This window comes from Balaenoptera ricei, chromosome 10 (assembly GCF_028023285.1).
Source record: "Balaenoptera ricei isolate mBalRic1 chromosome 10, mBalRic1.hap2, whole genome shotgun sequence".
NCBI classification, from domain to species: domain Eukaryota; kingdom Metazoa; phylum Chordata; class Mammalia; order Artiodactyla; family Balaenopteridae; genus Balaenoptera; species Balaenoptera ricei.
In genome coordinates this window covers 99,775,210-99,787,043 of record NC_082648.1, presented here as the reverse complement: position 1 = coordinate 99,787,043, position 11,834 = coordinate 99,775,210, and the positions used below count along the sequence as shown (strand labels likewise).

Sequence of the window (11,834 nt, the reverse complement as noted above, 5' to 3'; positions counted from 1 at the left end):
GGGCTGGGAGAGTAGAGAGAGGTGGCCAAATTCAGGATGGGTTTTAAAGGTAGAGAGTGCAAGGTTTGCAGAGAGGTTGGATGTAGGGAGTGAGGGAAAGAGGAGGCAAGGAGGACTCCAACGTTTTGGCCTGAGCACCTGGAAGGAGAGTTGCCATTACCTGAGATATGGAAGTGGCAGGTGTCTGGGGCCAGTTATGTTTGAGATGCCCAGTGATCATCCAAGTGAAGGTGCCAAGAATGAAGTGCTTGGTACCTAGCGGTTGCTCAATAAGTATTTGATGAATGAAAGAGGAAGGAATATGCAAAGTGCCTGGATAAGAATAATGGGTGGTCCAAGTGTCAGGTAGGGAAGGAGGGTCTCCTGGCTTTGAAAGAGCTGTGTCCTCCACCTGGTTTGCTTTCTCCCACCCATCCTCCTCGTGGTGCCTATTCATCTTCCACTACTGTTTGTGAGCGGCTTACTACGGGCCCTGCTTCAGGGCATTCTCCCATTTTTCTTAAAAAAGCCCTCAGCAGGTATTCACGCCACAGCTATTTATTGAGCGTCATCTACAGTGCACTATCCTCGCCTTCAGGGAACCCAGCAGAGGTGAAAGGACTAGCTTCACGTGAAGCCGCGGTTGGCTCGTGCCTGCCTCGGGGGCGCGCAGAGCCGGAGCTCGAAGGAGGTGGGGCTTTGGGAGGTTCCGAGGGCTTACTGGGCCGGTAGAGGGCGGGGCGGGACGTTGCTAGGGGGATTCTGTTAGGTTCTCCGGGGAAGGTTAGCCGCAGTGAGGCCCCGCCCTTCTGGAACGCCAGAGGCGAATCAGGTGACTGAGGTGGTGGCTGGTTCCGGAGACCGAGGCAGGCGGCAGTTCCGCGGGAGTTGGAAGGGGTGAGTGTCAAATGTGGACGACTCTGGTTGCGGTCCCCGTGCTGGGCCGCTGGGCCTGCGGTCTTTGGGGACGAGGGGCGGCAACCCAGACTCGGAGGGAATGCGGAGCCTGGTCCCGGCCCGCCGCTTCCGTTCTTCCTGGGCGTCCTCGAGCCTGTCGCTGCCTCTCTCTGACCCCAGTCTGGCAGAGGGCCGCCCTTGGGCGCTCGGGGTTCCCAGCAGTGCAGAGAGGGTGCGGTCTAACGTCCAAGATGCCTTGTTTAGTATTTCCTCAGGAAGAACCCAGGCTCGGGGAAGTGATGGCTGGGGGGGGGGGGGGGGGGCGGAGCTGTGAGAGGGCGTGGGGACCCAGTGTGGGATCCACACCCAAGGTTAAGGGCTGCAGGGCTAGCCAGGCAGTAGTGACCCCAGTGCTTTTCTAACGTTTCTTAGCTTCCAAAGCCCAACATATAAAGCTGGTAAAAGCAGAGCAGATCTGGTCAGGTCCTGAGACGCTGAGTCCAGAGCGATGTTGCTGAAGACAGGTACCTACACGGACGGGGGTGGCTTTGGGAGGGTAGGTGACCAGTTGGGGGTGGGAGCTACCTGGAGGAAGTTCCAGTCCTGTGGTGTCTGGGCCTCCTTCCCTGATGTGGGTGTGTGGGGAGACATGTTCCTCTCTCATTCTTGGAAGTGGGCCAGGAAAGGAGGAGGTGCTCCCCACCTAGGAATCAGTTCCCCTCCAAAGGGGCCTCTTCCCTGCTCACCCCCTCTACCCCAAAGCACAGAGGCCCTATCTTATTAACATCAACATGTAATGAGAACAGCCCTGTAAAGTCAGTACAGTGATTCCATCTTGCAGATAAAGAAACTGAGGCCCTAGAGGGAAAGTGAGCTGGCTGGGTGCAGGTCCAACCAGCTGACCTCTTAAGCCCTTCTGAAGCCTCTTGGGTGTCTCTGGAGAACAAAGAGCCCTGGATGGGACTCAGGAGACCTGGCTACAGTGTACTGTCAAGTTCTGTGTGAATGGAGTGGGAGGAGCTGGTCAGGGTGTAGAAAGGATATGACCTCAGGTGTTAGTTTTTGATGATTCCAGCACTGCTGTGGTAACAGCACAGTGGGAATCTGGGCCTCAAACACGTCGCCCCACCCCAGGCACCGTCTGGCCCACTCACAGCACTCCTGGAGCCAGGAGTTGCAGGAAGAGCCCATTCCACCTGAAGCGCGAGAGTCTACTTCCCCTAATGCGCAGGCCAGCAGCCTCTGCAGGGCTGGGCAACATATGGATGGGGTGGGGTGAGGGCTGGAGCTATAGGAGCCACTCACAGTTATCCTTCCAACCCGCTGCAGTGCTCTTGCTGGCCTTGGTGGCCCAGGTGCTGGTTCTGGAGAATGGGCTCCTGCGGAGGCCACCCATGGGCTGGCTGGCCTGGGAACGCTTCCGCTGCAACACTGACTGTAACGAGGACCCAAAGAACTGCATCAGGTGAGTAGGGTCTGCACCACCCGACAGGCTTGCCTAGGGCCCTCACAGAGTGGGAGCAGGGAGTGGGGGTCAGCTAGGAAAGAGGGCAGGGTTAGAGCCCCCCATCCCAGAGAGAAAGCAACCAGAGGTGACTTTTGAGACCTCTGACACTCAGCTTCATGACCAGCTTGGGGCCTCTGTGGTGACCTCAGGCCTGTGGGGCAGGGACCCTGTGGTAGATGCAGCCCCTGAGATAATGGAAAGGAGAGAACAGTTAAGAGCCAGGCCAGACCCCACGTGCTTCCCACTGGCCCAGTCCTGCTTCTTGGCTTGGGGGCCAAATCACTCCTCTTGCTCTACCCTGCTCATGGCTCATGACATAATCCTTGGTATCCCTTACACTTGTTACCTGGCTTAGTCTTCAGCTGACAGCAAGGCCATGGTACTTGTAGGCCGGATTCACACTCAGAGCATCTAAGAAGTTTGAAAAGCTCTGAGGAAGGTGGGGTGGGGTTAAGGTTAGGCCTGTGCTGGGCCACTGAGCAGCCCTGTCCCCTACCCCTCGCCAGTGAGCGGCTCTTCATGGAGATGGCTGACCGGCTGGCACAGGATGGATGGCGGGACCTGGGCTACGTATACCTTAACATCGATGACTGCTGGATTGGTGGACGTGACGCCAAAGGCAACCTGGTGCCTGATCCCAAGCGCTTCCCCAACGGCATGGCCTTCCTGGCAGACTATGTGAGCCCCACCCCAGCCCTGCCCCTTGGCCTGGGGGCCAGACCACTCTTTCCACCCCATCCGACTTAGGGCTCATTTCTATAATCCCTGCTTGAGAACTCACAGTCTGGTGGAGGAAATAGATTCATGGACAGGTAGTTTTGACCCACTGTAGTGGGTGAGAGCAAGGAAGGACATCTTATTCAGCCTGGGATTTCAGGAAGGTTCTCTGGAGGAAGCAATTCTTGAGCTGATACCGGAGAGATGGCATTCAAGGCAGAGGGAATGGCAGAAGCAAATGCTTAGAGGCCAGAAACAGCCCATGCAAGGTGTGTGTGTTGGAGGGAGGGGAAGTATCATGGTTGGCAGAGGCCAGGCCAGCAAGCTGAGACCCTTTCCTTTGGGCTTTAGGGAGTCATTGAAGGTATGTATGTATGTATGTATGTATGTATGTATGTATGTATTTATTTATTATTTTAAATTAATTAATTTATTTTTGGCTGCGTTGGGTCTTCGTTGCTGTGTGCAGGCTTTCTCTAGTTGCGGTGAGCGGGGGCTACTCTTTGTTGGGTGCGCAGGCTTCTCATTGTGGTGGCTTCTCTTGTTGCAGAGTGCGGGCTCTAGGCTCGTGAGCTTCAGTACTTGTGGCATGCGGGCTCAGTAGTTGTGGCTCACGGGCTGGCTTAATTGCTCCGCAGCATGTGGGATCTTCCGGGACCAGGGCTCGAACCCGTGTCCCCTGCATTGGCAGGCAGATTCTTAACCACTGCGTCACCAGGGAAGTCCCATCATTGAAGGTTTTAATGGGGCCTGGTCAGATGTGCCTGGGAGGCGGCTCCTTGAGGTCCTGCCTGAGCCCAGTGTGTTCTCAACCCCCCACAGGCTCATTCCCTGGGCCTGAAGCTGGGCATCTACGGGGACATGGGCAACTTCACCTGCATGGGTTACCCAGGCACCACGCTAGACAAGGTGGTCCAGGATGCTCAAACCTTCGCCAAGTGGAAGGTGGACATGCTGAAGCTGGATGGCTGCTTCTCAACCCCCGAGGAACGGGCCGAGGGTGGGTCCCACAACTGGCTGGGGGCCCTGAGGTAGACAGGGAGGGGTGGCCATGGAGGGCCCCGCAGTGCCCATCTGTCTGTATGGTCCCTAGGGGGTAGCGTTTCCCAATTCCCTTCACCCAGGGCCTAGGGGGATCTTGGCTCCCAGACTCCCTAAAGATGGGATGGTACCATGCCCTACCCGGGAAGTGTTTGCAGCTCTGGGTACAGGGGAAGCACCTCCTTGAACCGTAGTTTCCTCCCATTTGGTGGGAGGTTTGGGCTGAGGCCCCAGATTTCATCTTGTGTCTCTTCATCCTAAAACGTGAGGGTTGGACTTCTCCAGGGTACCCCAAGATGGCTGCTGCCCTGAATGCCACAGGCCGCCCCATCGCCTTCTCCTGCAGTTGGCCAGCCTACGAAGGGGGCCTCCCCCCACAGGTAAGCCGTTCTGTGCACCCATTCTGTGCAATGCTCCTCATACCCAGGAATCCTGGCCTTCTGTGCAGTCAGGGCTCGTCTCATCATAGTTGCTCACATGCTGATTTGTAGGTCTAGGAAAGGGTCATAAGTACCTGAGGGGGCCTGAGGCAGCCCAGGGTCTTAGAGGAGACACTTGTCAGGTGGGCTGAAGGGATGGGTATCCAAGGCATGGGAACCATATGTCATGTGCTGACACAGCACCCAACAAGCAGTCAGAATCCTGGGTTTTGCCGAGTAGGCTAGGAGATCCAGAAGGCTGGTGAGGCCAGGCAGGCGGGGCCTAGCCTCTGAAAGGCCTTGTGGGCATCTCACCAGGGACCCTTCAGCATGTAGGGTGCTAGAAAGGGTGGAATCAGACTTGCAGACTGGAGGGAGAACCCTGGCAGAGGGTGGGACTCACTGAGAGAACACGGAGGTGGGTGTGTGGTAGGGAAGGTTATGAGTACACCAGCCTGGGTCCATACCCTGGGCTTGGCCCCAGCTGGCATGAGAGGGAGGGGTAGGCTTCTGGCACCAGCGCGCATGGAGGAGAGGCCTGGGCAGCCCCAGAGCAGAGCCACTCCCTCCGAGGCCTTCCTCATCCTGAACACGCTCAAGGTCTGTTCTCTTCCCCCTTCCCTACCCTCTGTGTCTCCTGCTGAGGCTCCCCAGCCCCTGTGCAGGGCCCCAGGCAGCAGAGTGTGACTCTGCTGTTGGACTCTGCCTTCCCCCCAAATCCAGGTGAACTACACTCTGCTGGCGGACATCTGCAACCTCTGGCGCAACTATGACGACATCCAGGACTCCTGGAGGAGCGTGCTCTCCATCCTGGACTGGTTTGTGACCCACCAGGACATTCTGCAGCCGGTGGCAGGCCCTGGGCACTGGAACGACCCAGACATGGTACCAGCATGGAGGGGGATGGCCCAAGGCCCACTGCCCTATGCTGTCTTGCTGGATGCTCATTGCCAGGTTCTAGATCAGCATCTCAGAAACGTGTCCTTGAACCAGCCGTGCTGGACTTGCCTTGGGGGCTTACAATTCTGTTCCCAGGGCCCCACCCCACCTCTTGGCTCAGAATGTTCAGAGAGGGCCTGGGAATGCCCATTGTTAACAGTCTTCCCAGGCGGTTCTGATGTGTCTTGAAACTTGATCTGTAGTGACTCTTGTGTAAGACACTATTCCTCCGTAGGGTGAAGATCACAAACAGTCCACACTCTCTTGCCATTCCCTCCCTAGACGCTTTGCCAGGTCTGCCTCTGACCCCTCTTTCAATGCTCCGTAGTGTTACTCTCCACAGGCAGAACTGGCCTCTCATACCTACCTCACTCATAGCCCTGATCACTTAAATTTCTTTGCAATTTATCTTACAGTTTTATAGCTATCTCTTCATTTAGTCTACGAGTATTTACTGTCAGTGATGATTATAATAATTACAAATACTAGGCCAGATGGAGAGGTGCCTGGAGAAACAGAAATTGACCTGCTTTAGAGTTCCAGCTCCAGCTCTGCCGCTTACCTTGGGCACGTGACTTAATTTTTTCTGTGACTCAGCTTTGTCAATTGGAAAATGGAAATAATAATAGTAGCTACTATATATATAGGGTTGTTTTGAGGGTTCAAAGGATGACCCTTTGTTTTTATTTTATTTTATTTTATTTTTTTAAAATTATTTATTTATTTATTATTTTTGGCTGTGTTGGGTCTTTGTTTCTGTGCGAGGGCCTTTCTCTAGTTGCGGCAAGTGGGGGCCACTCTTCATCGCGGTGCGCGGGCTTCTCACTATTGCGGCCTCTCCTGCTGCGGAGCATAGGCTCCAGACGCACAGGCTCAGCAGTTGTGGCTCACGGGCCTAGCCGCTCCGCGGCACGCGGGATCCTCCCAGACCAGGGCTCGAACCCGTGTCCCCTGCATCGGCAGGCAGACTCTCAACCACTGCGCCACAAGGGAAGCCCCTGTTTTATTTTTTTTTTAGGCCAGCGCATGGCTGATATTGCAAACAGGACTCAGCTCCCTGGGGTTGGGGGGGAGCTGACCTTCACTGACCTACTAGGCACCAGGCCCAGGGCCAAGTACTTTTTTAAAAATTATTTTATTTTTTGGCCATGCCACACGGCATGCGGGATCTTAGTTCCCTGACCAGGGATCAAACCCGCTCCCCCTGCAGTGGGAGCGAGGAGTCCTAACTGCTGGACCACCAGGGAAGTCCCCAAAAGGATGACCCTTTAAATGCTTGGCATGGTTTGGCACATATACAGTGCTTAGTTAAATTGGTGTCACTAAGTACACAACAGTGTTGAGTTAGCAATAATCGTTTGTGTCCTGTTGGTGTATTGGTTGCCCTGGGGACAGGAGTGCCCATTGGTGTAGTCAGCTGTCGTTAGGGCAGGTGGGTGGCTAGTGGCAGGAGCAAAGACTCTGTCCAGGTCTGGTTTACTACCATCCTGGCTGTATTTCTTGACTTGCATATTCCAGTTTATAAACGCTTTTGGCAACAGGATCCATTGGATCCTCTGAACAACCTGTGACATGGTCAGAGCATATTATCACCCCTATATTCTTGATGGAAGAAGAAACCTGAGGCTCTGAAAAGTGACCTGACCCACCCCAAGGCCACGCTGCTGGGGAATGGTGTTTGCAGAACCAGGACCCACACCTGGCCGTCCTCCCCCATCTCTGTCTTCTCTTGCTACAAGTTTAGGGTTGGTCCGCACGCCCACCGCCCTGAAGAGGGCAGAGCTGAGCAATCCTCTTTTCTGCCCCCAGTTGCTCATTGGGAACTTTGGCCTCAGCTTCGAGCAAGCCCGGGCCCAGATGGCCCTGTGGACGGTGCTGGCGGCCCCCCTCTTCATGTCCACGGACCTGCGTACCATCTCCGCCCAGAACATGGACATTCTGCAGAATCCACTCATGATCAAAATCAACCAGGATCCCTTAGGCATCCAAGGACGCAGGATTCTCAAGGTACTGGGGGTGTGGGAGCAAGGAAGGGAGGCTGAGAGACTGGGCTCCCCTGGAAACAAGTCTGCAGGCCAGAGGTTCAGGGGTCGGGACTGGGCCTCTGAAATCCGCTCAATCCCTCGTAGTTGCATTCAGTCGAAGTCTCTACTGGGAGCTGCTTCGACTGTCCCTCACTTGCTTGGGTAAGAGCAGGGCCAGAGCAGGACAGCTCGTGGGATTTGGGGAAGGGAGACATCACCACAGGTGCACACGGGATCAGTGTGGCCCCTCGGTTTGGAACTGCAAGACTTCTGCACAAGTCTGTGAGGGCTGGCAGAGAACTAGGGCTTGCCTTCAGAGTTTAGGAGTTGTTTGAGCCATGGAGGACAACTACTAACTAGTTCTAGTGTATACTAGTTGTTGAGCACCTACTGTGTGCTAGACATTCTAGATAGATTTTCTCAGAAGGTCGATGCTCCTTCCCTGTTTTACAAATGAGGAAACTTAGACTTGAAGAGTCTCAGTAACTTTATACCAAGGCCACACAATTGGTAAGTGGTACAACAGGACTAGATGCCAATAGTGTAACCTCAAAGCTTGTGCTCGTTGCCCAGATCCTTGCCTCTCTAGTAAAAGGAAATCTACACCAATATAGAAGGCACCTGCTGAACTGGTGATGCCCAGAGGTGATAACTAATCCTGCCAGAGGGGCTGATGGTGGAGCCAGGCCCAGGGGCCTTCTGGAGGCTGTGGCTTCACCCTCCTGGCTGCTCAGGGCAGAGCTCATCGTTCTAACTGGACGGTGCCAGGGGCTGTCCACGTCTGTCTCTCCCGTAATCCTGTAAGCTCTCTGAGGCAAGACCTCATGCAGCATTTATCTGTGTCCTGGCCTGGGGCCTGGCACAGAGTAAGTGTCGGGGAGCATCTGCTGAGTCAGGGAAGGAAGAAAGGAAGGTGGAGTTAGACGAGTTGGGTGCTGGAGGGCTGTGGTTTCCCCTCCAAGCTTCTGCCTGACACGGAACTGTGGGCTGGCGAGACCCAGAGCTCAAGGGAGGGTTGGGAAGGGAGCTTCAGGGCCTGATGAGCAGGGACCCCAGCCAGTAGCCATCTTCTGCGCCCAGGAGAAATCCCACATTGAAGTGTACGTGCGGCCCCTGGCCAATGAGGCCAGCGCCATAGTCTTCTTCAGCCGCAGGACAGATATGCCGTATCACTACTGGACCTCCCTCGCCCGGCTGAACTTCTCCAGCTCCAAGGTGTATGAGGTGAGCGCCCTGCTACCTGCAGCGCTTTGGGTTTCCCTGAGGGTGTTGCTGGGTCCTCACGCACACAGGGGCCCCTTCACTCACACACCGTCCCCTAAGCCGTGGGCCTTGGGTCCTCTGGCTGGTGCTGTGCTCTGCACTGGTGTTTTCAAGCTACACAAACGAACTACCGTGTGTAAATGAGTCCCGTCAGCCCCTGAGGCCGCGTGTTTCCCCTCTTCAGTCTTGCTGGCACATTTCTCAGGTTCTTGGTGGGCTGGGCCCTCACCACTGCCAGTACTTGGGCATCTGTTGGCTTTGCCAGAGGGGAAGTGATGGGGACTCAGGCTCCCACTTCTGTAGGGCATGCTGGAGGCTCAACACAGGCCAAAGTCCAGGCTCTTACATCCCCTTGGCTGGCGGGTGGGGGGTTGTCCCTGTGCAGCCATTCTTAGGGTGGCATAATGCTGTCCTCCCCCCTGCAGGCCCAGAACGTCTACACGGGTGACATCATCAGTGGCCTCCAGGATAAAACCAACTTCACATTGATCATCAACCCTTCCGGGGTGGTGATGTGGTACCTGTATCCTATCAGGAAGCTGGGGACGCCCCAGCAGTGAGGAGCTGGGACGTGTGACAGGCTGTGGCAGCACCACTGAGCCCAGACCACGGAGGTTCCACGTGCTGAGGGCCAGTAGGTGGGGTCCTCTGCTACCCATCAGACCCAAAGTGCAATCTCAGGGCCAGGTTCTACGCCCTGCACAAGTGTGAACTCTCTTGGAAACTTGTCTTCGGGAGACTTCCTGTGGCCTTTCTGGCCTCTACCTCATCTGTACAGCCCCACGGATGTTGCTGAACAACTCAGCCAGCCTCCTCAGCCCCCATAGGCAGAGGCACCGATACTTGTCAGGATTCTAGTCTCTGACCTTCTTTTTACTGACTCTGAAATCAGGATTTGGAATTTTCTTAAAATTAGGAGTGGAGCTCTGACCTCTTTTCGGGAAATCCCATGAATTATATGATTGACTTTCCTGCCCGGAGAAGGCCTTACAGGCTGACACTGCCTGAGAGTGACCTTGGTTCCTTCGGGTCACCAATAAAGCTATTCTTTAGTCAAGTAGTGGTAATATGGACCTGGGGCCATGGGCTGGTCAGGTGGGGGACTCTGGGTGGCACTACACAAGGTGCTGGTTTCAGATTTCACCTCACATGGAAGATGTATGGCCTCTTCTGGCCCCTCATTCCACAGCGACCTGCAGATTGTACTTCTGGCCGTGCCAGGCTTGCGTCCCACCCCGGTTATCCCTGCTGTGCCCAGCATCATGGTGGTGGTAACAGCACAGTGAGGCGGACTAGTGATGGTCCCAGGCCCTCTTCCCCACCCCATTCAGATGTTACAGGGTCTGCCAGCCACTGCCCCCACTCAGCAGCCCCTCTGCTGCACAGTGAAAGGCCCTTGACCTGCTAAGGAACGTTGTGTTACTGTCTTCGGCCTCTTTCAGCTCCTCTCCCCCTTTCTGACAGGGCTTCGCGCAGTGACGCTCCTGGGCTGGGTGCAGCCGAGGGCAGTCAGCTCTGCCTTTCTCCCACAGGGCTTGTATAGCTTGTCCTCTGCCCACCAGTGCCCCCAGCTCCTCCCTTAGTTTCTCCTCTCCTAACCTGGCTGCAGAGGAGTTTCAAATCCCCCAGCTATGTCCAAAGAAAGGTCCAGGGGCTCTTTGTGTCTTAAAATATATATCCTGCTCCTCCTCCTAGGGAAAGGGGTATTAAAGAATGGCACGTTCTTGACTGCCTTCCTTTGGTTCCTATTTCCCAAGCCCTCTTTTTAGCTACGGCCTCAGGGCACCTGTCTTCCCTGGTGGCTCTTGTTCCCCTTTGGAAAGCTGGCAGCAGACCAGGCTAGGTAAGTTCTCCTTGTGCTTTGAATGTGGGAGTGCCCAGTACCTCAGGCTTTGCATGGTCCTGCCCTGTGGGAACTCTTCTGGGTGGATCTCCCATGTTCCCTCCCTCAGGGTTTAAGGTCGTTGTATTTGGAGTATGTTATAAAGAACTCACAAACGTAAATTTTATAGTGTAATTTAAGATTTCTGGAGCTTCACTGATTGAGTCTGGGGTCATCAGAGGAAGCTCCCTTTCCCCAGTTGGTGTCTTGAGGCTGTGGGTCACTTAGGACAGAAGCCTACTTCATCCCAGGCCTCTGCCCTTTGAGGTCTGTCACCCTATGCATAGCTCCAGCTTCGGGTCTTGGTCATAGTGCTGTTCAAGCCAAGAGGAATGGTTTCGGGCAGGAACACTCCTTTTGCTAGCCCCAGGAAAGAAATCTTTTCCACCCCCCCGGGATGTGGTGGAGACCACCAGACTTGGGAGCTGGGGCCAAGGACCAGCATGGATTTGACCAGTCAATTCCTTTGCCTCCCAGACACAGAGATAGTTACATGTCTTTACTTGCTGTATGACTTTATCCTGAGGGTACCTGACTGGTTCTATCACGTTAGCCTTTATTCTCTTAACGCACACTCTGTCTTCCAGGACATTGTTTTACTCCCTTCCGCCCAAGGCCAGTATGGGACTAAATTAATTTTTCCCAGTTCAAGGCAGCCTTGTCTGGACCCAAGGGTACCCCTTCTGTTTTTTAAAATACATTTTATTATAGAAATGTTTGAACATAAAAATAAAATGGTAAGTGAACCTCCATGTACCCATCACCCAGATCCAACAACCATCAACATGTGCCATTATTTCATATCTCTCCTCCCACACATACTTTTTTTGCATGTAAGCTGGAGTATTTGAGAGCAAATCAAAGAAAACTCTAACCACCTCTATGTAGCTCTAACAGATAATAGGGTCTTGAATATACAATTTTCTTTTCCAACAAAATAAAATTTTTAATCTGATAACCAGTCTGTGTTCAGTTTTTGCCAGCTGTGTTGGTTTTTTGTTTGTTTGTTTTGTTTGTTTTGTTTGTTTGTTTGTTTGGCTGCACCCTACAGCTTGTGGGATCTCAGTTCTCAGACCAGGGACTGAACCCGGGCCACAGCAGTGAAAGTCTGGAATCCTCACCCATGTGGCCACCAGGGGACTCCCACCAGTTGTTTCAAAAATATT

At 54.3% G+C, this 11,834-nt stretch overlaps 1 protein-coding gene across 1 annotated transcript; it reads left to right on the top strand.

The window, feature by feature from the left end:
- Positions 1-763: 763 nt before the first annotated feature.
- NAGA (alpha-N-acetylgalactosaminidase) lies at positions 764-9,843 on the top strand. Its single transcript, XM_059937089.1, has 10 exons — positions 764-876; positions 1,309-1,400; positions 2,206-2,341; positions 2,890-3,061; positions 3,923-4,100; positions 4,427-4,521; positions 5,284-5,445; positions 7,309-7,506; positions 8,604-8,747; positions 9,212-9,843. Exons 2-10 carry the CDS (start codon positions 1,385-1,387, stop codon positions 9,344-9,346), a joined length of 1,236 nt encoding a protein of 411 aa, XP_059793072.1. The 5' UTR covers positions 764-876; positions 1,309-1,384; the 3' UTR covers positions 9,347-9,843.
- Positions 9,844-11,834: the final 1,991 nt, after the last annotated feature.